Source organism: Rousettus aegyptiacus, unplaced genomic scaffold, assembly GCF_014176215.1.
Source record: "Rousettus aegyptiacus isolate mRouAeg1 unplaced genomic scaffold, mRouAeg1.p scaffold_m13_p_16, whole genome shotgun sequence".
Lineage (NCBI taxonomy): Eukaryota > Metazoa > Chordata > Mammalia > Chiroptera > Pteropodidae > Rousettus > Rousettus aegyptiacus.
The window spans coordinates 54,241,577-54,264,786 of record NW_023416291.1 but is presented as its reverse complement, the minus strand read 5'-3'; the positions used below and the strand labels follow the sequence as shown (position 1 = coordinate 54,264,786).

General features: G+C 66.5%; 1 protein-coding gene across 3 annotated transcripts; it reads left to right on the top strand.

Moving 5' to 3' along the window:
* Positions 1–2,297: 2,297 nt before the first annotated feature.
* APC2 (APC regulator of WNT signaling pathway 2) lies at positions 2,298–21,264 on the top strand. Of its 3 annotated transcripts, none has more exons than XM_036234217.1 (15): positions 2,298–2,377; positions 8,480–8,638; positions 8,776–8,866; positions 8,990–9,170; positions 10,343–10,451; positions 10,560–10,676; positions 11,160–11,237; positions 11,434–11,532; positions 12,015–12,390; positions 12,894–12,989; positions 13,950–14,089; positions 14,503–14,580; positions 14,779–14,895; positions 15,267–15,481; positions 16,377–21,264. In XM_036234217.1, exons 1-15 carry the CDS (start codon positions 2,324–2,326, stop codon positions 21,262–21,264), a joined length of 6,798 nt encoding a protein of 2,265 aa, XP_036090110.1. In that variant the 5' UTR covers positions 2,298–2,323. The 3 variants fall into 3 exon arrangements, with proteins under 3 accessions (XP_036090110.1, XP_036090111.1, XP_036090112.1); XM_036234218.1 differs by lacking the exon at positions 2,298–2,377 and adding an exon at positions 5,455–5,855; XM_036234219.1 differs by lacking the exon at positions 2,298–2,377 and adding an exon at positions 7,605–7,781.
* The last annotated feature ends 1,946 nt before the right edge of the window (positions 21,265–23,210 follow it).

Sequence of the window (23,210 nt, the reverse complement as noted above, 5' to 3'; positions counted from 1 at the left end):
CCTCTTGCCAAAAGGCCAGCCATCTGTTTTTGTAAATAAAGCTTTATTGGCACACAGTCACTCCCATTCGTATTAGTGGTGCTTTCACAGCACAACGGGCAGACACTGGCCCGCACAGCTGCAGTTATTGACTGGACCTTTAACGAAAAGTTTCTTGGGTTCTGTAAAAATGATCTGGACTCTCCCTGGAATAGCAGCCCCCATCAGGTCCCCTACGGTGTGTCGTCTTTTAAGCCTTCGTTGAAAACTTCCAGCCTGGCCAACAGAGGTCACCTGCGTGGACTCAGGGTAGGGGTGGCCAGTCATCATCGCTTTCTCTACTCTTCTGCAGTTTGAGTTTATATAACAACCAATTACTTATCATTAGGGGAAAATGCATATTAGTATTATGAACGAAGCGAAGAGTGTGTCCTATTGGGCGCCCGCCACCAGGTGACGCCCTAGTCCAGGAGTACTTTCGGGGAGTCCAGGGGGCGGGGAGGAGTCTTTGAACCCCGGATGTCTCACCACACGGCCCCTCCCCCCTCTTAGAGCCCGCGCCCTGCCTTCAGACCTTCCGGCCACATTTCCACCTATCCGTCCAGCCCCTCCCCAGTGTGCCCCTCTGGTCTCTCTCCCGGGCTACGTTCCCCAAACCTGCCCCGCCCCATCTCCATCTCGGTCAGGCAGCTTCCCCGCCCCCCCCCCCGCCCCGCCTTTCAGTCATCAGCTGCCTTCAGAACCTGTCCTGGACCCAGCCACTTCCCACCGCCCGCACTGCTGTCACCCTGGCCAGGCCTCCATCGTCTCCCATCTGGACATTAATTTGAAATAAATTTTTTAAAAATCTCCCCTACGGTGTGTCATCTTTTAAGCCTTCATTGAAAACTCCCACATTCCTCGCATGACCCAGGAAGCCCTGCCTGCGCACCCCTCCTCTCCTCGCCCACCTCGCACGTCTCCCCGCTGCTCTCCAGACTCTCCCAGCTTGTCCCACCTCAAAGCCTTTACTTGGACTGTACCCCCTGCCAAGACGCCCTTTTCATGAATGCGTGGCACCTGCTCGCGGAGGCCTGCCCGCACCATCCCGACCAAAGTAGCGTCTCCTTTCTCTTCTTGCCGCTTGTTTTTGCCTTCCCAGGACTTAGCACAGTTCACAATAACTCCTCTTCGCGACCCCCACCATCCCTCCCCGGCCAGAGCAGTGCCCTCCGCCCTGATTTCCCGGCACCGCCCACGGTCCGTTCTTCAAGGCAGCCACCAGAGGGCGCTTGTGAGCACCTGAGCCAGGTTTGACCCTCGTACCCCACAGCCCGTCCTCTGGAAGCCACCAGAGGGCGCCAGTGAGCACCAAGTCGGCACGTCCTACTCTGCCCACCGTCCTCTGTGGCTACCATGTCCTTTGGGGTAAAAGCCCAAGTCCCCCCGCGCCCTCGAGACCCTGCACGACGTGCCCCCTCTCTTTGCGCTGGGTGTTCCTTCTGCCAGGACGTTCTTCCCACGTGTGTCATCACTCCGGTCTCTGTCCAAATGCTCGTCCAAGCAGCCTCGACGCCCCCCCTCTCCGCTGTCTCCTCAGCGCTCAGCAGGAACACGGTGTGCTCCTGTTCGCCGTCCACCCCTCCCCTCGATGTCGGTGTCCCACGTGCAGGGGTGCTTCTTTGTTCATCGCACAGGGCCCAGCACACAGTAAGTGCTTAATAAACGTCTGTCACATGACTGTTTACATGACATGAGTGTTTAGGTGTGTTGCCACCGCATCAGCCCCTTCCATGCCCAGTGCCCAGCTCAGGGCTCGGCAAACAGCAGGCACGCAGCCAGTGTTTGCGGAATGACTAAGGAACGGAGCGCTCAGCCCCGGCCTGGGCGGCCTCGGACGAGGTGCCCGGGCTTCTGCAGGACACTGTCCAAGCGGGCAGATGACTACTGCCGCAGGGCAGCGCCTCCCTCTGAGATCTCCATTCCCGCGGGACCCCTCCTCCCCAGGTTCCCCCTTCCCCACACCGGACCCCTCCCCACCTCTCAAGGGTTCCCCAACCCCGTCTGACCCCTGCCCCTCTTTGCTCACTCTGCTCAACCGCCCCCCCGCCCCCCCCCCCCGCTCCCTCGGGATCCCCTTGCTCCTCCCTCCTCCCCACCCAGGTCATCAGTCCTGCGACACTCCATTCCCCCGCCCCTTCCAAGTCCCCCAGACCCCCTCGTTCGCCCCCTTCCGGGAGGAGTCTCCATTCTGGCCTGCAGAGTGACCCTCCCCGCCCCCTCCGCGCAGGCGCAGGGAGTGCCAGCCGCCCCCACCCCGCGGCCGAGGGCGGGGCGCGGGCTGGTCCGAGGCGGCCGCGGCTCCATGGGGCTCTTGGGGCTGCTGAGCCTACTGCACTCAGCCTTCTTTGGGGACCAGGTAGGTTGCTGGGGTCCCAGTTGCTGGGGTGGGGGACGGTCCAGCCCTGGGAGCAGCTGAGGGGCGCGGACCGTGGGGACAGAGGTTTCGGAGGCTGGGAGCGCACGGGCACGGGCCCGAAGACTTGACGGGTCTGGGGTCTCGCCCAGTCGCCGTGGAGACCGTTGCCAGGGAAACCGCCTCAGCCTTTTGGCCGGCTGAGAGCCCCTCAGCCGCGACGCAGCGACCCCCCTCTCCTGGTTCTGCGCAAGCGCGGCCTCGCCGGGCCCAGCCCTCGGCCTCAGAGACCCTCCTCAGACCCCGACCCAAGTGCGCAGATGGGAACACGGGCTGGGGCGGTAGGCGCTGCGGTGGAGGGCGCTGTGCCTGGGCTCGGTCCTGCATAGGCTTGAGATGGGGGTCCGGGCCACGCCCTGCCTCTCTGCGGGCCTCAGTTTCCCTTTCTAGGCGCCTAGTGTAGGGTCGACCCCGAAGTTCTCCGACGCTGATGTTCTTCGTATTTGTGTCCATCTCACGCGGCCCGAGCATTTCGCCGGCCTCTGTTGTCGTTCCGAGTCCTGGGCTGTGACACCCCTACAAGAGGAAACTGAGGCTGGGGTGCAGCGGAAAGCCCAAGGTCACGCCCCGAGCAGGGCCGGAGCCGGAGTACTCCGGGCGTAGGCGCACTTAGAGGATGCGGCTCGGCGGCCATAGGGAGCTGTCCGCGGTGCTGACGTGGCTGCGCGCCCGCCCCATCCCCGCCCGGGAAAATGAGGTCCAGGACCCTGGTCAGGCGACCCGCCCCGGGTCGGCCAGCCCCACCCCACCCCCACCTGCAGCGGCAGTCACTGGGCCCTCACCCCGTCTGTGGTTGCCTGATAACCTGGTGCTCCTCTGCTTCCCTCTGCCCCCTACCCAGCTCCGAGTGGGGGACGCCCCTGGTTCTCCCCCTAGGACCTGGTGCAGTGGAGAGGCTCAGTGGGGAAGGATGGGGCGTGAAGGGGGAAGAGACACCGAGGTCACGTTCAGAAGGCACAGATTTGCTTCATGAGTGACCCTGCTTTGTGCCAGGCCATGTGCTGGGTGGGATTGGAGGGGGAAGAAGTGAGCCCCTTAATTCATCCTCCTCCTCCAGAACTCAGCAGCGGTGGGGTGGGGGCTCGAAAGGGGCCCCGCTCGCCAGGCCAGGGCACTGGGCAGTGAGGGACCCTCTCAGCCCCTCGAGATCGAATTTGAGGTGTTAGGGGGCTACGAGGGTTCCCAACGCTCTTGCGTTTTTAGAAATTCCAGAGGTGCCTGAGTCTGCCCGTGGCTCAGGTATTTGCAGGGTCAAGGACTTGGGGTGTCAGGGACGCGCTGTTGCAGAGAGTTGCAAACAAGGGCATCCTGCGCTGCAGTCTCAGCCCCCATGTACCCTCAGCCTTCTGGGCCCCGGCCGCACCCAGATGGGTGAGGGACAGAGGTGTAGGGCCCAGTGGGATGCATGTAGGAACTCGAGTGATGTGTCCTTGGCCGGAGCAGCAGTTTCCCCTGTGCATGAGGACAGGGCTGGCCAGAAGACCCCCTTAAGCCCTTGCTGGCTCCCAGGCTCTGGCTGAGACGGGCCTGGGAGCAGTGGCACCTGAGACTGGGTGGGGACGTGTGACTTAGTTCCATGGGAGGTGGGGGCAGGGATTCTCCAAGCCACCTTCCAGTGAACAAAACGGAAAACTGAGGCTAGAGAGGGACATGCCCAGGGTCATACGAGGAAGGCAGGCGGAGCTGTGGCCAGGGCCCTGGGCTCGGCCCCTCCCCGCCTCTGTTACTGCTTTGCCCAGTTGCCCTGCTCTAAGCCCCTCGTGAATCCCCCAGCCCAGCCCCACCGCCCCTGTACACCCCGGCGTCACCAGAAGTTCATGTGCCCTGGATGGGCACTAGTCTCTCAGAGCTCCACGCACTACACGTGCTGTTCCCTCAGACCGGAATGCCTCCCCCGCCCCCCTAACCGGTCCTGCGGCCAACTCTTATTCATCCTGGGGAGGCCCAGCACCGGCACCCCCTCTCAGGGCAGCCTTGCCAGCCTCCAGAAGGGGACCCTCTGCCCACACACCGATGCTTCGACTCCACAGTCCGGGGGACTGCTGTGTCCAGCTCTGGAGGTTCTAGGACATCAGACCCAAGTCCCCTGGGGTCTCCGGCATTGTTGGCCCAGGACAGCACACAGGGCCTCCTGCAGTTGACCTAACCAGAAACAGTGTGGTCCTGTGCCCCTGGCTGCCTGTCCTGTTGTCCCTGACACCAGCCTTCGCAAAGCCTGCAGGAGCCCCCTCACCCCTTGACAGAAGGGGAAAGTGAGGGTTAGGTGAACAATGTACCTCGGACCCTCGAGCTGGGAAAAGACAGAGGTAGGCCCCACACCTTTGTCTCCCGGGCCCGTTGCCGCCTTCCCCGTCCTTTGTCCTTCGAGGTGGTGCACGTGCCAGCAGCAGGAAGATTGGGCAGCCGCTGCAGGTTCCGGTCCTGGGGGTTAACCCCCCAGGGGGCCTCCGGGGACCCAGTGAGCATCTGGAGATGTATAATCCTGGGACCCCAGGCCGCCCCTCTTCTGGCTCCCCTTCTGTGAGGGTGAATTAGGGCACAATAATAGGCAGAGACAGAGACTGAGAGGGATTGAGGGGTGTGGGGGTACACAGAGTCACAGCAGATGCCCATGGGGGAGCTGAGGCTCTGCCAGAGAGACAAGGAGAGAGAAGGGAAATGCAGGATCCCAGGGGCTCCCCGGTTTGCCTGCCCGATCTCAGTGCTTCCCCCTCCTCCACCAGCCAGGACTCCGAAGAGGGGAGGGCGTCCAGCCCGGATCCGGAACCCTGTCCCACCCTGACCCATCGGCACAAGGCCAGGCGGGATCCTAGGGGAGGGGGCTGACCAGGCCGCTGCCCCTGCCCCGACCGTGGGAGCTTCCCACACCCCACCCGGCCCCACAAGATTCTGATGTAACACCCAAGGCTGGATGTTTTAACGCAAATTCTGCAGATCCAGCCGCAGGAGGTTCTAAGAGGCGTTTCACCGCGAAATGAAGTGGGGGACACGGGGTCCTTGTCCTCGGGGACGGGGTGGGGGCGCTTCACCCACCGCACACGCAGTCCCTGAACCGTCGCGAAGGCCCATGCCTGGCGGCGGCCGCCGGGCCCCGCCCCGGACCGCCATTGGCTGTTGCCATGGCACCAGCCCGTCTTCCCGCGCTTCCATTGGCCGCAGCGCCTGCATCCCGCATCCTCCCCCGCTAGCGGTGGTCTCGCCCAGCGCCCTGAGCCGCGGTGTTGCCTGCCAGGCCTGCACCGGGCTTTGTCCGCTCCGGAGCCCCTTGCCGGCACAGCCGAGACCCCGGAGCCCCGGAGCCCGCGCCCCGCGGCCGCCCTGGCCCAGGGGCGCCGGGATCTAGGGCGGAGCCGCCGAGCTGCGCCGTGGGACCAGGACCCAGCCCGTGGCGCCTCCCCCAGCCCAGCCAGAGTGAGATAAAGTAAGGGGCGCGCTCTCCCGGGTGGAGGACAGGGGGCGCGGCCTCCACCTCTGCAGGGGGTCTCTACCCCCACCCCTTCTCTGCCACACAGGTCCGCACACACTCTGGAGCCTCCGTTTCTCCAGGGTGGACCGAAAGAGAAACCGAGTCCCAGGGGGGTGGGCGCCTGTCCCACTCACACACCCACTCACAGGCTTCAATACCCGGACCGCCCCGAGTCTGCGAGCAGGCCTGCTGAGTGCCTGGGGGTGGGGCGCTGCACCTCTCTATGAAGTGGGCATCTGGATTGAAGGAAAGAGAGGGGCCCCTTTGGGCTACACCTGCGCCTCCCCTGGAACCTCCAGCTATTGGTGTTTTTCCTTTGGTCATGGGACTATCTCGGGGAGTCCCCAGGAGGTCCCCGATGCCATCTGGGGGTTTGGGATGGCAGGAGTCAGGAAAGGTGTTCCAGGTAGGAGGACCGCGTGTGCAAAGGCCTGAGGGGTCTTGGAGGACTCGGGTCTCGTGCTGAGGGCACCGGGGCGTGTGGCGGCAGGAGGCACAGTTTCCTTCATCCGGGCGTGAGGAGTGGACTGTGGGAGGCCGCGAGGCTGTCCCGACAGGAGTGTGGGGAGCTGGGGGACAGAGGGTCCGGCTGGGTGGAGCTTTGAGGGGCTGGTGAGTGTGTGGAGTTGGGATGCCAGGCTGGAATGAGGGGCAGCCCTGGGGGCGGCCCTGCTGCCAGGCTCCATCCCATGAGGACATAGGACTGACTGCCAGGTATCGGGAGCAGGCGAAGGGGGCTAAAGAAGGGGGCCTGGGTTTGGGGGCTGGGAGGGGCACGCAGGGGTCTGCGCTTCACCTAGCGCTCCCCCTGACTGTGCACAGTGCGGCGACCCCAGCCAGTACACAGCCTCCAGCCAGACCCCAGGGATCTGGTCACAACCCTGGGCCTGATCCCCAGCTGGGACCCCTGACTGAGCCCGGAGCAGGATCACTACTGGGGTGGTAGGTGAAGGCTGTGGTCCCCAAGCAGCTGGCCTCCGCCACCTGACACGCCGTCTTCCATTCCGACTGTCCCCTCTGCCCTGTGACTTGTGTTCGCTCAGCGACCAGTGGCCCTGCTGACCCTCACATCAGCCCACAAGACAGCCTGGCAGACCGAGTCGCCCTAACTCCTCAGATAGGCAAACCGAGGCCCGCAGAGGGGGTGGGTCCTGTGTGCCTCCTGCACTGCCTGGACTTCTGGGTCCCAGCCATGCCTTGTCTGAGCCCCAGGGTCAATTTTGTCATCTGGGAACAACCTAATGGTGGCCCCCAAGACCCGTGGCTGTGACAAGGAAGCCAGATGACAGAGCCAGGCATGCGCTAGGTCCTCTGAGCCCATTAGGATGGCCTGACACATCCCCCACTTGGGGCCAGTCCCCTACCCCTACTCCAGCCTGGCTGTGTCCTCAGCGACCCCAGGGTGGGTGGGGGCCATCTCAGGGTAGGAGAGAGGAAAATAAATGAGCAGGTGAATGAATGAGTGTGGCCAGGTTGGGGAGGGAGGGGGAAGAAGGGGTGCCCCCTGTGGGAAGGGGAGTGTTGTCTGATTTTGGGAGGGGGCTCAGGTGGGCAGGAGGAGGGGCCCTTAGGGGGAGGTGGCGGAGGGGATGGGCTGCCATTGGTGCACTTCAGACAAAGGAGGCGGGAGGGGGAGTGCTGGCGGGAAGGAAACAAAGAGGGAAGGGGCGCCGGGGGCGGGGCGGCTCGGCAGGAGTGCCCAGCTCCCGGGGGAGGCTCTGGCCAGCTGGACGGAGGGCGGCCGGCTGGGCCAGAGGGAGGAAGGACAGCTAGACACACAAAGAAGCCGGCAGCAATGGCAGAGCCCAGGGACTGGGCACGGTGCGCCAGGGGCCGCGGGGGCTCGCAGAGGGCTGACCGCGGGGCTGCTGGTCCACAGAGGTAGCTACCGGGCCCCGCGCTGGCGGAGGGGGTGTGGAGGCTGCAGAGCTTCCAGGTTCTGCACTCCCAGGGGGCGCAAGGTGGGCTGGTGTCAGTCTGCGGCCCCACCAGCAGCCTGTCCATGGTTTCTGAAAACATTCATGACATTCTTATTGTTCATCTGCTGGGCCTGCTGGTGGGCTGTCCCCCCCCCCTGCCCCCCCGCCTTGGGCAGCGGCACTGCTGCAGGGGAGGGGCTCGGCTGTCCACCTGTCTCTCTCTCTGGCCGTGAGTGTGTCTGTGCGTCTGGTGGCACCGGGCTGGCCAGTCCGTCTGCTGGGTTAGACTGCCAGGGTCTCGGCTGTCCATCTGTCTGACTCTGGCCATCGGACGAGCACCTGTGTCTGGCAGCCCAGCTGTGAGTGTGGACGTCTGTGTCTGTCTGTAGATCAGTTGGGCGATTGGGATGTCTGCCTGTCTGAACACTCACCTGACGGCTCTGCCTCTGTCTCCCGTTGTTCCTGCCTGTGTCTGTCACTCCCTCTGCCATGCCGTCTGTCCCCCAGGTTCCCGGGGCCAGCACTGTCCTGCCTGCGGCAGTGCATGCCGGCCTCCCCGACCCGGGGTCCAGCCCCGGGGTTAGGTGGGAGGGCTCAGGCTTCGGTCCCAGGCTGCCCCCTCCTCAGAGCCTCTGGGAATGCTCTGACCTGTGGTCTCAGGAGCTGCAGGAGCTGAAGATGACGAGCTCTGTGGCGCCCTACGAGCAGCTGGTGCGGCAGGTGGAGGCCTTGAAGGCCGAGAACAGTCACCTGAGGCAGGAGCTGCGAGACAACTCAAGCCACCTGTCCAAGCTGGAGACGGAGACGTCCGGCATGAAGGTGTGGCAGGGGGCTGGGCGGAGGACAGGGACAAACGCCAGGGCGCCGGATCCCAGAGATGGATGGACAGGCAGGGCCTGGGGCAGCCCGGGACAGTGACCATGCCAACTCGCACTGTGCCCTGCCCCCACCTCCAGGAGGTCCTGAAGCACTTGCAGGGCAAGCTGGAGCAAGAGGCCCGAATGCTGGTGTCCTCCGGGCAGACCGAGGTGCTAGAGCAGCTGAAAGGTGAGGGGCCGGGCTGGGGGCCCCCTTTGCACACTGGGGCGACCCCGTCCGCTCCCACAGAGAGCCGGGAGGAGGAGGGGCGAGGGGGTGCTGACCGTCCCCTCTCCCTCCACTCCCATCCAGCCCTGCAGGTGGACATTACCAGCCTGTACAACCTGAAGTTCCAGCCCCCCGCCTTGGGCCCTGAGCCCGCTGCCCGGACCCCCGAGGGAAGCCCAGTCCATGGCTCCGGGCCCTCCAAAGACGGTTTTGGGGAGCTGAGCCGTGCCACCATTCGGCTGCTGGAGGAACTGGACAGGGAACGGTGAGACAGGGGGGAAACTGACCGCTGGCCGCTGTCATGTAGCCCAGCGCCAGCCAGACTCCACCCCCAGCATCCTCCTCCGCCCTTTGACTGGTCCACCGCCAGCGCGGTTCCACCCACTGGGTCAGCCCCGCCCACCTGGGAGCTGCCGCTTTGGGCTCTGGCTTTCTGCCTCTCTTGGCGCCCCTATCCTAGCACAGCTGACCTTAGCTGGAGGACAAAAGGGAGGGGGGTGTTCCTAGCAGAAGGCAGGAGTCTTAGGGGACGTCCCCAGGGGTCCCCGACACCCAGGCATCGTCAGGGACAAGGCTGTGCCCAGTGCCAGGGCTCAGTGTTGGGCTTGGAGCCAGAGGGGCTCAAGGCAGCCTTTGTGGAGAGAGGTCTGTGGCCCAGGAAAGCTGGGCCGGCGGCCAGCAGAGCGGAAGGCAGGGTCTCAGCTTAGCTGGGTCATGTGGGGTCAGATGGGGCAGTTCCAGACAGGCCTCGAGTTAGGTCCCTGCTCTGCTGCTGTGTGACCTCAGGCAAGCCCTCTAGCCCGGCGGTCCCCAACCTTTTTGGCACCAGGGACCGGTGCTCCCATGAGATTCTAATGCCTGAGGATCAGAGGTGGAGCTGAGGCGGTGATGCTAGCGCTGGGGAGCAGCTGGCTGCACACACAGACGAAGCTTCATCTCCCGCGGTGCGGTGCGGCTCCTAACAGGCCACGGACCGGCACCAGTGTGCGGCCCACGGGTTGGGGACCCATGCTGTAGCCTCTGCCAGCCGCAGACTTCGGCTTTGGAGAATGGGGAGGAAGGGCAGTGTCTGCCCACAGCGCGTTAAGAGGGAGGCGGCTGCAGCGGAGCAGCCCAAGCCTGCAGCCGCCTCAGTGTGGGCCGGAGGGAGATCAGCCCGTGTCAGAGCTGCTAGGGGCAGAACAGCGCCTTCAGGGTCCTTCTCTGCCGACTGGAGTTTACAAAGGAACTGCCTTTTCTTTTTAATTAACTTTCTGTGCCCGACCCACCCACCTCTAGTGCAGGGGAGCACCAAGGGCAAGACTTTGCCACGCTGCCTCTTGAACCTGACACACGCTAGGCACCCAACAAGCGATTACAAAAATCAAAATAAACCGCCACACGCACCCATGGCGCCCGGTCTGCGAGCCTGGGCCCACCTAGCTGCGCTTCCCCCAGGTGTTTTCTGTTGAATGAGATTGAGAAGGAGGAGAAGGAGAAGCTCTGGTACTACTCCCAGCTGCAGGGCTTGTCCAAGCGCCTGGACGAGCTGCCGCACGTGGAGACAGTGAGTTCCGCGGGGGTGCGGCGGCTGCGCCCTGCCGCGGGCGAGGGGAGCGGCGGGGCGGCCCCCGGCCCCGGCGCCCTTTCACCGCGGCCCCTCCACCCCTCCCAGCAGTTCTCCATGCAGATGGACCTGATCCGGCAGCAGCTGGAGTTCGAGGCCCAGCACATCCGCTCGCTGATGGAGGAGCGTTTCGGCACCTCGGACGAAATGGTGCAGCGGGCGCAGGTGCGGCGGTGGGCGGTGCCATGCGCCGATGGGCGAATCAGAGGGGGGGCCGCCAGAGGTGGCTAAGGGCTGCGCTGGGCTCAGAGGGCAGAGTCCGAGGGGCGATCGGTGGGCTTGACTGAGTGAGGAAGCCAAAGGAGCCATGGGCGTTGACTTGGTCAGTGAGCGGGGCCATACCAGGGAGTGAGCGGAGCTGGAAGGATGGGTCGGGTCTAAATAGGGGTGGGGCCAAATAAGCAAATAGGCGGGTCTGGAGTGGGTCCTAAGTGGGGGGCAGGGTTAGGAGAATGGGGCGGGGTCTAGGCAGAAAGCAGGGCCCAATCAGGGCGTAGGTGGAGTCCGAGCCTGGGGTGGGGTTTGGACGGTGGGTTGGGCCACACCACAAAGTAGGTGGAGTTAAGTCCGGGGGTGGGGTCCGGAGCGAGCAGTGGGCGGGGCTAAAACGGGGGCTGGTCAGCCGCGACGTTCGCCTTTCTCCCTTAGATCCGCGCTTCGCGCTTGGAGCAGATCGACAAGGAACTGCTGTCAGCACAGGACCGGGTGCAGCAGACCGAGCCTCAGGTACTGGGAGGCGTGGGGTCACGGTCCTGGGGGTGGTGATAGCGCCAGGCAGCCAAGGGACCCCCGAGAACCCTGCCCGGAGTGCTGCGTAGGTGGATCCCCCGCCCTGTCCACATGGGAGTTTCCGTTGGCATCGGCAGCCTGGGTACTTTGCGGGGTGCCTGCAGAACCCCCAAGGCTAGTGTTCTCCCCGCAGGCCCTGCTGGCGGTGAAGTCAGTGCCATTGGAGGAGGACCCCGAAACTGAGGTCCCTACGCACCCTGGGGACGGTGCCCCTCAGCCGGGCAACAGCAAGGTGAGCGGGTGTCCAGGTGCGCTCCCAGAGGCGGGGCGGGGTGGTGGCAGCCGGCTGGGTCGGGGCACGTGAGGCTACTGAGGCCAACCTGTGGTCTGGGGCCTGGCGAGCTGGGCAGAAACACCTGTCCTGTGTGTTTGGGGGATCCTCTAGATTCAACGTAGGGGCACCTCAGGAGCGCCCAAAGAGGCCAGTGGGGTGGACATTTGGCCTCATGTGCTGGGGGCATCTCCACAATTACTAGCCCCATCCATCTCCCCAGGAGTGTGTTTTGGCCCCTGTAGGGGGTGCGAGGTGACGATGGTGGGGTGAGGAAGCGGTTCTCCTGAACTAGGGGTCATGGGATACCCACTGTGCTTAGGGCAAATCACCCAGAGTGTGGAGGCTGCCCCTGGCTGGGGATAAAGGCAGGCTGGCGGAGGCCAGGTGTTTAACGAGATGGGGCTCCCCGCCCTGCCTTTCCCCTCACCCTGCTCCCCCAGGTGGAGGTGGTCTTCTGGTTGCTGTCCATGCTGGCGACGCGTGACCAGGAGGACACGGCGCGCACGCTGCTCGCCATGTCCAGCTCTCCTGAGAGCTGCGTGGCCATGCGCCGCTCGGGCTGCTTGCCGCTGCTGCTGCAGATCCTGCACGGCACAGAGGCCGAAGCTGGGGGCCGCCCCGGGACCCCCGGGGCGCCAGGAGCCAAGGACGCGCGCATGCGCGCCAACGCGGCCCTGCACAACATCGTCTTCTCCCAGCCAGACCAGGGCCTGGCGCGCAAGGAGATGCGCGTCCTGCACGTGCTGGAGCAGATCCGTGCCTACTGCGAGACCTGCTGGGACTGGCTGCGGGCCCAGGACGGCGGTGCGGGCGGCAGTGAGTGTGGGCCTCGTCCGACCCCCGGGGCGCAACGGGCACTGAGCCGGGGCCTCCCCGACGACCGCGGCCAGTGGCCTTTTCTGTACATCTTTTCTGGGCCACACGCCAGCTGAGGACTTGTACTGACCTTGTCATGACGGAATGGCAGAGGGACAGCCACAAGCAACCAATGCTCTAGGTGTAGGGTAGCTCAAGAAACAGACAAGTGAATGTGTGGACAGGTTGTGGGTGCAGACTTTGAGATTCCTAGTTTTGGCAGCTGATCAAAAAGTTATCCTATGACAAAAGCACCAGTAAAAGGTCCTGGGCGCCCAGCATGGCCTCATCCCCCATCCCAGCACGGGGTGAGGGAGGGACCTCCTTAGGTGCCAAGCATGCAGCGATTTGCATGCGACGGGTCTTTACCAGCCTTTAGGGTGGAGAAGGCAGGGAGGGGCGGGACCCACCAGGGGCCGAGTCCTGGACTGGGCGGGCTCTGACCTGGTCCCCTGGTCCCCCAGGCCCCGTCCCCATCGAGCCGCAGATCTGCCAGGCCACCTGTGCGGTGATGAAGCTGTCTTTTGACGAGGAATACCGCCGTGCCATGAACGAGCTGGGTGAGTGCCCCCTCGCCTTGCCCACATGCCTCCCCCCCAACCCCGTAGCCCAAGGCTCTGGGCCTCATTCAGCCCTGGGCAGGCCTCAGAAGACAGGGGGATGGCTGGGAAGCCAAGGGCAAAGGGGAGAGGTCCGGCGCAGTACACAGAACCCGAGCTTTCGGAACCTCCCAAAGTTGTAGGTTTCAGAGCATCGCAACATCTCCTCATGTCAAAGTCACAGAAACGTGCAAAAAGGAAAGGCCCAAGGCCAAAAACCTCACCCGAGTGCTCAGTTTTACTCCAGTTGTAACAAAACAAGATACGGCTTCTCACCTGGCAGGCGGCCAAACACTGAAGGCTCAGAGCAGGTCTCACTGTGGTCGGCGGCCGGGGTGCGGAGCGCGCCCCTTCTCAGTCGTCCCTTCCCGGCTGGGGATTTACCCTCTGGCTGGGTTTACAGAGGAAGGTGCAGAAAATCAAGGAAGGCAGCAACCAACCCGAGTAAAAACCCAGATCCGGAAGCCACATGAGTGCCCCGACCGCACCGGCCACCGCGAGCACCCGCGGCTTTGGCTCGGTGAAGGAAGGGCGCCTCATGCCCGGGTCACGTTCCTCCCCCCTGCTCACACTGACCACGCCCCCCACGTCTGCCTGCTCTTGGTCAAGTGAAAACCCAGCTGTCCTAGTGCGTGGAGGGCTGCGTGCCAGGCCTCGGCGCCCCCTGAGCAGCTGCCATCCACACCCTGCCCCGGGTGCAGTAGGCACGGCCCAGCCAGCCCATGCCGGCCTGCAGCCGGCTGCCTGGAGGAAGTGTCCTCAGAGTTGGTCCTCAGAAGTGGACTTGAGGAAAGCTGATCTGGGGCGGGATGGGCAAGGCAACTAAGTAGGGGAGCGGTGTGGGCTGGGAGGAAGGTGGGGGCTGCCGAGGGGGCCCCGCCTGCCCCCAGCCCCGCCACGCCCACTCTCATGTCCCCACAGGTGGGCTGCAGGCCGTGGCAGAGTTGCTGCAGGTCGACTATGAGATGCACAAGATGACCCGGGACCCGCTCAACCTCGCGCTGCGCAGATACGCCGGCATGACCCTCACCAACCTCACCTTTGGGGACGTGGCCAACAAGGTGCCCGGGGCGGGCGGGGTCAGTGCTATCCTTTGGTCTGAGCCTCCCTCCACCTTGTCCTGACCTTGAAACAGCCCTGAGGGGTGGGGACAGTTGTCCCCAATTTACAGGCAGGTGGACTAAGGCCCAGAGGGGGCTGTGAGAGGAGGGGCTGGGATTAGACTCGGATGGGCAGGCCACTGTCCCCTTGGCTACTCGGCTGCAGTGCATGGGGCCTCTGGGCTGGAGAGGCTGGGTGTTCATGCCCGTCTCAGCCTCAGTTTCCTCATCTAAGCTATGGTGGTGAAGATGGGGGTGCTGAGGCTCCAGCTCCGCCACACAGTAGGTGCTCAGGGAGGGAGCTGGCAGGTGGAGCGTCTCCCTCATGCCCCCTCCCCTGCCCGCCATGGTGGGACTCTCCTGTCGCCCCGCAGGCCACACTGTGTGCCCGGCGGGGCTGCATGGAGGCCATCGTGGCCCAGCTGGCTTCTGAGAGCGAAGAGCTGCACCAGGTACAGGGGGAGGGGAGGTGGTGGGGTGGGGGGGGGAGGGGAGAGCCTTGCGGGGGTGGGGGGAGTGTCCCCCAGCCCGAGGCCCCTGCGAGGGAGCCCCCGAGCCCACAGGCGATGGCCATCCCCTCCGGTCTGGAGCCCGCCGCGGGTGGGGCTGAGGGGGCACCTGCCCACCGTGCCCGCCCCGCGCCCGCCCAGGTGGTGTCCAGCATCCTGCGCAACCTGTCCTGGAGGGCCGACATCAACAGCAAGAAGGTGCTGAGGGAGGTGGGCAGCATGACCGCCCTGATGCAGTGCGTCCTGCGGGCCTCCAAGGTAGGCACCAGCGGGTGCGGCGGGGCGAGGGGGACGCACCCAGGAAGAGGGCACCGCCACCATCGCTGTCCGATGCCAGCCACAGGGCGGGGGACACTGGCAGCAGGTGGCGAGTTCCCCGTGTTGGAGGAGATCAAGCCAGAGGACCCAACACTTCGCTCGCAGGTCGTTGGCCTTCAGCCGGCTTGGGGCCCCCGGCACTGCCCCTGGAGACCCCGTCGGGGCTGACATGATTGGCTCCCACTTTTATTTGAAGACGTCCTTGGGGGCCTTTCCCTCCAGCTTTCTGTCGCATCTAGGTGGGGAGGGCCGAGTGGGTGGGGCTGGTGCCCAGCGGGTCCCCTGACCTCTGCCCTCCCGTCCGTGCCCAGGAGTCCACCCTGAAGAGTGTGCTCAGCGCCCTGTGGAACCTCTCGGCCCACAGCACGGAGAACAAGGCGGCCATCTGCCAGGTGGACGGCGCCCTGGGCTTCCTGGTGAGCACGCTCACCTACAAGTGCCAGAGCAACTCGCTGGCCATCATCGAGAGCGGCGGGGGCATCCTGCGCAACGTGTCCAGCCTCATCGCCACCCGCGAGGACTACAGGTCAGCCCCTGCCCCGCCCGTCACTGGGACCCCCGGGAGCGGGCTGGGGCTGGGGGTGGCAGATCCCGCTCTGCTGTGAGCTGTCGCTGAGGCAGCCTGTCGGGCCTCCTGTGAGGGATGTGCCCGATTTGTCCCAAGGGACTAATTCTCTTTCAGTGTAAGTCTCTGCCAAATGTTGCATGGGATAGACTTATACTAAAGGTTAACTTACTGAGATAAAAATGTGCATTATTTTCTCACCAATATGAGTCAAATATGTTTTCTTATTAAGACATTTACTAAACAATGTTAATAAATAATACCTGTTTGTTAAAATAAGTGTTTCCTGTTTACTAGGTAATATCAATGATAAATAATGCTTCTAATGTTTTGAGATGCATAACATTTCTTTTTTAGTATATGTCTATCTGAAACATCACATAGGATATACTTGTGCTAAAATTTTATTAAAATAAGTAAAACATTGATTAACTAATGCTAATAATAAATATACTTGGCATTTTTTAAAGCAGAATTTATCTTTAGTATAAGTCTATCCTAAATATCACATGTGATGTGTTGAGATATACGAAATTTTACTTTAAAGTATTATTAATGTATTATAAGTATTACTTTATAAATGCTTTATTTATTAACGAGTAAGCAAATTTAGCACAAGGATACCCCAGTCAGTATTTGGGACAGACTGGTCCCACCGTTCATTCCTGTCTCTGAGACGCACCGCCAGGCCTCCCATCTTCATTTGCTAAAGGCGGACCCCTGGCTCCCGCCCCCCACCCCCTCCCGGTGGGACAGGGCTGCGGCCTGGCACAGGCTCTGCCCCGCCCCTGCGGGATGGAGGGGGCAGCCGGCCCTACGCGCCCCTCTGCCTCCTGACACGCCCCTCCGGCCGCAGGCAGGTGCTGCGGGACCACGGCTGCCTGCAGACGCTGCTGCAGCACCTCACCTCGCACAGCCTGACCATCGTGAGCAACGCCTGCGGCACGCTCTGGAACCTGTCCGCCCGCAGCCCGCGGGACCAGGAGCTGCTGTGGGACCTGGGCGCGGTGGCCATGCTGCGCAACCTGGTGCACTCCAAGCACAAGATGATCGCCATGGGCAGTGCCGCGGCCCTGCGCAACCTGCTGGCCCACCGGCCCGCCAAGCACCAGGCAGCGGCCACCGCCGTGTCGCCCGGCGCCTGCGCGCCCAGCCTGTACGTGCGCAAGCAGCGCGCGCTGGAGGCGGAGCTGGACGCGCGCCACCTGGCCCAGGCGCTCGACCACCTGGAGAAGCAGGGCCTGCCCGAGGCTGAGGCCGAGGCCGCCGCCAAGAAGCCGCTGCCGCCACTGCGGCACCTGGACGGGCTGGCCCAGGACTACGCCTCCGACTCCGGCTGCTTCGACGACGACGACGCGCCCTCGCTGGCCGCCGTGGCCGCCACCGCCGAGCCCGCCAGCCCTGCCGTGATGTCGCTCTTCCTGGGCAGCCCCTTCCTGCAGGGGCAGGCGCTGCCCCGCGCCCCGCCTGCCCGCCGAGGCGGCCTGGAGGCGGAAAAGGAGGTTGGCGGGGAGGCGGCCGTGGCGGCCAGGGCCAAGGCCAAGCTGGCTCTGGCAGTGGCGCGGATCGACCGGCTGGTGGAGGACATCTCGGCCCTGCACACCTCGTCCGACGACAGCTTTAGCCTCAGCTCCGGGGACCCTGGGCAGGAGGTGGCGAGGGAGGGCCGCGCCCAGTCCTGCTCACCCTGCCGGGGCCCCGAGGGCGGGCGGCGGGAGGCTGGTGGCCGAGCGCACCCGCTGCTGCGGCTGAAGGCGGCCCACGCCAGCCTCTCCAACGACAGCCTCAACAGCGGCAGCACGAGCGACGGGCATGGTCCGCGGGAGCATGCGCAGCCCTGCCCGCTGGCCGCGCTGGCCCAGCGTCGTGAGGGGCCCCCACGTGGCCAGGCACGGCCCAGCCAGCTTGACCTCGGCCTGCCCGGCGGCCGGGCCGAGCCCGCAGCCCGGGAGGCCCCGCCCACCGACCCGCGAGTGCGCACCATCAAGCTGTCGCCCACCTACCAGCACGTGCCGCTGCTCGAGGGCGCGGCCAGGGCGGGCCCGGAGCTGCTGGCGTCCGGGGCCCGCAAGCCGGCGTGGCTGCCCGCGGAAGGCCTGGGCAAGGGGCCGGAGAAGCTGGCGGCAGAGGCCGGGCCGCTCTGCCTGTCCCGCTGCAGCTCCCTGTCCTCGCTGTCCTCGGCCGGCCGCCCGGGCCCCAGTGAGGCAGGGGACCTGGAAGACAGTGACTCGTCCCTGGAGGGACTGGAGGAGGCAGGCCCCAGCGAGGCGGAGCTGGACGGGGCCTGGCGCAGGCCAGGGGCCACCTCCCTGCCCTTGGCCATCCCAGCGCCCTCGCGCGGCCGGGCCCTGGGGGTGGAGGACGCCACGCCGTCCAGCTCCTCGGAGAACTGCGTGCAGGAGACGCCGCTGGTGCTGAGCCGCTGCAGCTCGGTGAGCTCGCTGGGCAGCTTCGAGAGCCCGTCCATCGCAAGCTCCATCCCCAGCGACCCGTGCAGCGGGCTGGGCAGCGGCACGGTCAGCCCCAGCGAGCTGCCCGACAGCCCCGGGCAGACCATGCCGCCCAGCCGCAGCAAGACGCCGCCGCTGGCCCCTGCCCCGCCCGGCGAGCGTGAGGCCACCCCGTTCAGCCTGCAGTGGGAGAGCTACGTGAAGCGCTTCCTGGACATCGCGGACTGCCGGGAGCGCTGCCGGCTGCCGCCCGAGCTGGACGCCGGCAGCGTGCGCTTCACCGTGGAGAAGCCGGACGAGAACTTCTCGTGCGCCTCCAGCCTGAGCGCGCTGGCCCTGCACGAGCACTACGTGCAGAAGGACGTGGAGCTGCGGCTGCTGCCCCCAGCCTGCCCCGAGCTCGGCAGCGGCAGCGCCGCTGGCCCCGGCCTGCACTTCGCCGGGCACCGCCGGCGGGATGAGGCCAGCGGCTGCGCCGAGGGGCCCCCGGCCGCCGACCAGGAGCTGGAGCTGCTGCGGGAGTGCCTGGGCGCGGCCGTGCCCGCCCGGCTCCGCAAGGTGGCCTCGGCGCTGGTGTCCGGCCGCCGCGCACGGCCCGTGCCCGTCTACATGCTGGTGCCTGCCCCAGCCCGGGAGGACGACTCGTGCACCGACTCGGCCGAGGGCACGCCGGTCAACTTCTCCAGTGCGGCCTCGCTCAGCGACGAGACGCTGCAGCCTCCCAGGGACCCACCCGGCGCCCGTGCAGATGGACACAAGCCTGCGGGCCGCGTGGCTCCTGCTGGGCCAGCCGCTGGGCACAGGCACAAGGGAGGGGGCACAGGCAAGAGCACGGAGCCGGCCCAGGGGGCGGGCGGGGGCCGGGCGGGGCTGGGGCGGCCCGCCCGCAGGCCCCCGAGTGCCGGTGCCGACAGGGACGGCCCCCACGCAGGCCGGGCGCGTGCGGAGGGGGCGCTGCCGTCCCTGCGCCTCACCACGCCCACCGAGGAGGCTGTGTACTGCTTCTGTGGCGACGACTCAGATGAGGAGCCGGTGGTACCGGCCTCGGCACCGGCCCCCCGGCACACATCCGCCATCCCCCGGGCGGTCAAGGGGGAACGCCGGGCTGGCAGGAAGGAGGCGCAGGCCACGCCCAAGGCCACAGCGCCCAGCCGGGCACAGCCCAGGCTCATCGCCGACGAGACGCCACCCTGCTGCTCCCTGAGCTCCTCCGCCAGCTCCCTCGGCGAGCCGGAGCCCGCGGGGACCCAGGACGTGGGGCCCGGAGCCGGGCGCCGGGGCTCCCCTCGCCCACGGGCCGAGGCAGAGCTGCTGCGGGGCTGTAGCAGCTCGGCTGTGCCCAGGCGCCGGCCCCAGGCGTCAGGCCCGCGGCGTCGCCGGCCCCGAGCGGCCCACCCGGAAGAGCGGCCAGCAGAGGGGCCACGGGGACGGGGACGCAGCGAAGAGGCCCTGGGGTCGGACCACGCCTCGGACCTGGACAGCGTCGAGTGGCGCGCCATCCAGGAGGGCGCCAACTCCATCGTCACCTGGCTGCACCAAGCGGCGGCGGCAGACACCCGCGAGGCCTCTTCCGAGTCCGACTCCATCCTGTCCTTGGCATCGGGGCTGTCAGGCTCTACGCTGCAGCCCGCCCTGCGCAGGAGGGGGCCGCGGCCGCGGTCAGAGGGCCAGGCGGGCAGCGCCGCGCGGCCGGAGAAGTGGAATGCGACGGCGGCCCAGCGCAGCGGCGGTCCCCACTCACCCTGCGGCCCCGAGAGGCCACGCAGCGCTGGGAAGACGGTGTCCGGGGCGCCGGCCGCACTCCGGGGAAGGACGGTGCTGCACGCGCCCAGCCTGGCCCCACGCGCCCCGCCCGGAGGGGCCCCCGGCCCCCGCCCCACGCCCGCCAGGATGGGGCCCCCGAGCCACGGACGGCCAGCAGCCCCCAGCAAAGTCCCGGGCCCTGGGCAACGGTCTCGGAGCCTGCACCGGCCCGGCAAGATCTCGGAGCTGGCGGCCCTCAGCCCGCCCCAGAGGAGTGCGACGCCGCCCGCCCGCCTCACAAAGACGCCCTCGTCCAGCTCCTCCCAGACCTCCCCTGTCGCCCAGGCCCTGCCCAGGCGGTCGCCCTCCACTTCCAGGGTAGCCGGGTCCTTGCCCAGCCCCGGGGCCTCGCCAGTGCCCAGGACGCCCGCACGGGCCCTGCTGGCCAAGCAGCACAAGACACAGAAGTCGCCCGTGCGGATTCCCTTCATGCAAAAGCCCGCCCGGCGGGGGCCACCGCCCCTGGCCAGGGTGGCTCCAGACCCGGGCCCCAGGGGCCGGGCAGGGGCCGAGGGGGCACCAGGGGCCCGAGGGAGCCACTCGGGCCTGGTGCGCGTGGCCTCGGCCCGCGCCAGCGGCAGCGAGTCGGACCGCGCAGGCTTCCGGCGCCAGCTGACCTTCATCAAGGAGTCACCCGGCCTGCCGCGCCGCTGCCGGTCGGCTCTGTCCACTGCTGAGGGTGCCGCCGCCACCCCCCCGAGCAGCTCGAGCCGCCGCAGCCGGCCCGGGCTGCCCGCCGTCTTCCTCTGCTCCTCCCGCTGCGACGAGCTACGCACCGCCCCCCGGCGGTCCCCGGCGCCCCAGCGGCTCCCCACGCCCCGGCGCCCCAGCTCCGAAAGCCCATCCCGCCTGCCCGTGCGCTCGCAGTCTGCCCAGCCCGAGACGGTCAAGCGCTACGCCTCGCTGCCCCACATCAGCGTGGCCCGCAGGCCCGAAGGCGCCGCCCCGGGGCCCGCGGCCGAGGCCGTCCGCCGCAGCAGCGACGGGGAGGGCCAGCCGCCACCCCGGGTGGCCGTGCCGGGCGGCACGTGGCGTCGCATCCGGGACGAGGACGTGCCGCACATCCTGCGCAGCACGCTGCCGGCCACCGCGCTGCCACTCGTGGGCGCCGCGCCCGCGGAGGGGCCGGGCAGCCCCCTGCAGCGCAAGACCAGTGACGCCGTGGTCCAGACAGAGGACTTCGCTGCCGCCAAGACCAACTCCAGCACGTCCCCAAGCCTGGAGAGCAGGGGGCCCCCGCAGGCCCCGGCCAGCGGCCCCGCGCCCCTCCTCGGCAGCGATGTGGACGGGCCGGGGCCCGCCAAGGCGCCCGCCTCTGCCCCATTCGTCCACGAGGGCCTGGGGGTGGCTGCGGGGGGCTTCCCCGCCAGCCGGCACAGTTCCCCCAGCCGCTCGGTCCGAGTGCCTCCCTTCAACTACGTGCCCAGCCCCATGGTGGCGGCTGCTGCCGACTCGGCCGTGGAGAAAGCCCCTGTCCCCGCGGACCTCTGAGGATAGCAGCCCGAGCCAGTCTTCTGGAACATTCTTTCCAGCCAGGGGCCCTCAGGCTGCCCCGAGAATGGTCCGGGACCTGCCTGCCCACTGGAGTCCTGCCCTCGGAGCCCCACCCCATCGCACGCTCGCTTCTGAGCCGTGGGGGCTCAGGGAGGGAACACGTCCAGGCCTTGCCCACATGCAGAGACCACCCTCCCAGCCCCCAGCGTCCCGAGCCCAGGCCTCAGCATGAGAGGGGGAGCCAAGGGAGGTGACAGAGCCCGCCTGCGGTGGGGACGGGGCTGTGGAGGATGGCGCCACCGAGCGCCTGGCAGCTGGGCCGGCTCCGAAGCCTGTAATCACAGCGGCCGGTAATCAGCTAATGACAGCTCTGCCCGTTTGTTTGCCTTTCAGCCCCAGCTGTGGGAGGGGTGTGGCTGAGCCCAGAGAGACAGCACCCCCGCCTCTGACGGCTCTGGCTAGGGAGCCTAGAGCCCTGAGACCTGGCGGGGGGAGGTGCCAAGCAGGGGCTGGAGGGCAGAGGGGGCGCTGTGGGAACTGCCTGCAAGGAGCCAGGAGGGAAGCGCGAAGGCAGCGGGTCTGGGCCGCCCCGCGGCCCCGTGCGGGGGCACCGCCGGCCGCGCCAGAGGAGAGGAGGACCAGGGAGCTGAGCGGGGTCTGGACCGGCTGTGGCAGCGAGGTGCAGTGGCAAGGAGGACGAGGGTCACCGCATGGCGACACAAGCCTAGATCTGCAGGATGGCTCGGCGGCGGAGACGGCTGGGGCCGGCTTCCAGCCTCCGGAGGCGGTGCGGGGCCCGCAGAGGCGGAGAGCCGCAGGGCACAGGGAGCCCGGGAAGCGGGCGGCCCACCGCGCCCCTGCCCATGTGCCGGGGGCTGCTGGTGTCGCCGCTTGGGGACCTCGGGTGCAGGCCCTCCCGCAGAGAGAGCCAACAAGCTCTTTCCTGTGGGGGCCCGGCTCTCCGCCCGTGGGCCTGCGGACACAGCCTCGCTGCAGAGCTGCCCCAGAGCGCCCCGGGAGCCGATGCCGTCAGGGAGACTGACTCTGCGAAGACTCCACGGCTCCCCTCCCCTACCTGAGCGGCGGGAAGTGCAGAAGGAGCCCCGTGCCCGCCCACGGGCAGCAAGCGCACTGCCGGACCACCCACGTAGGCAGGAGCTGAGCCAGGGGCGGTTCCTCCGGTGGGGCCATGCTCAACTCCTGGGACCCGTGGGCCATGCCGATCCCAGCCCCGTGGACACAGTGCTGCAGCTGCATGCCCATCTGGGTCATGTTGTGTTACAAACTCTAGAACACCTTGTCCTGCCGGACAGTGCCGGGGCTCTGCCAGGGGCCACAGGCAGGACAGAGGGGCTGCTGGACACACCAAGTGCTCCTCCCGTGACCGAAAGACAAGCTGCCGTGCAGCAGACCGTGGCGACGACAGCTGGGCAGGGCTGTGCACAGGCCCACGGCTGACTCCCAGGGACACACGGCGTGAGGACCTCAGACGTGTCTGAGAAATCGTCAGGCCCCATCCCCGTCTGTAGCCTAAAGGAGTGGGACTGGGTGCAATTCTCAACGCCTTTTTGGGCGCAGGGGCTGTCAGACTCTCGCCCTTGCTTCAAGCCAGCTGCTCCTCAGAATGGCCTAGTGTGAGAGGAGGCGACAGACACACCCCAGGTCCCCTGGGCAGTGCTCCCAGTGCCCTGTGCCTCAGTCTCCCCATGTGGGCCGTGGGGAGAACTCCTTGAGCTACCTCTCCAGCGAACGCAGTAGCCGCCATGACTGGGGGAGAAGCCCCCGTCCTGCCTACCCCTCGTCCAGCCCAGCCTGAGGGGGCAGCGTACACCTTGGCCACGCTCAGGGAGCTCGTGCCCTGTCCACGTCCGGCTTCTCCGTCCCCCTGTGGCGCAGGCACAGCCACACCTCACAATGTGGCCTGGCCCTGGTGTCCTGGAGTC

What these genes read in the sequence shown, in the direction of transcription:
- APC2 (XM_036234217.1), top strand. Translation starts at nt 2,324, where the DNA reads ATGGGGCTCTTGGGGCTGCTGAGCCTACTGCACTCAGCCTTCTTTGGG. An exon ending in GGTGCTAGAGCAGCTGAAAG is followed by an intron (nt 8,867 to 8,989) that starts GTGAGGGGCCGG and finishes ACTCCCATCCAG; the next exon opens with CCCTGCAGGTGGACATTACC. An exon ending in AAATGGTGCAGCGGGCGCAG is followed by an intron (nt 10,677 to 11,159) that starts GTGCGGCGGTGG and finishes TTTCTCCCTTAG; the next exon opens with ATCCGCGCTTCGCGCTTGGA.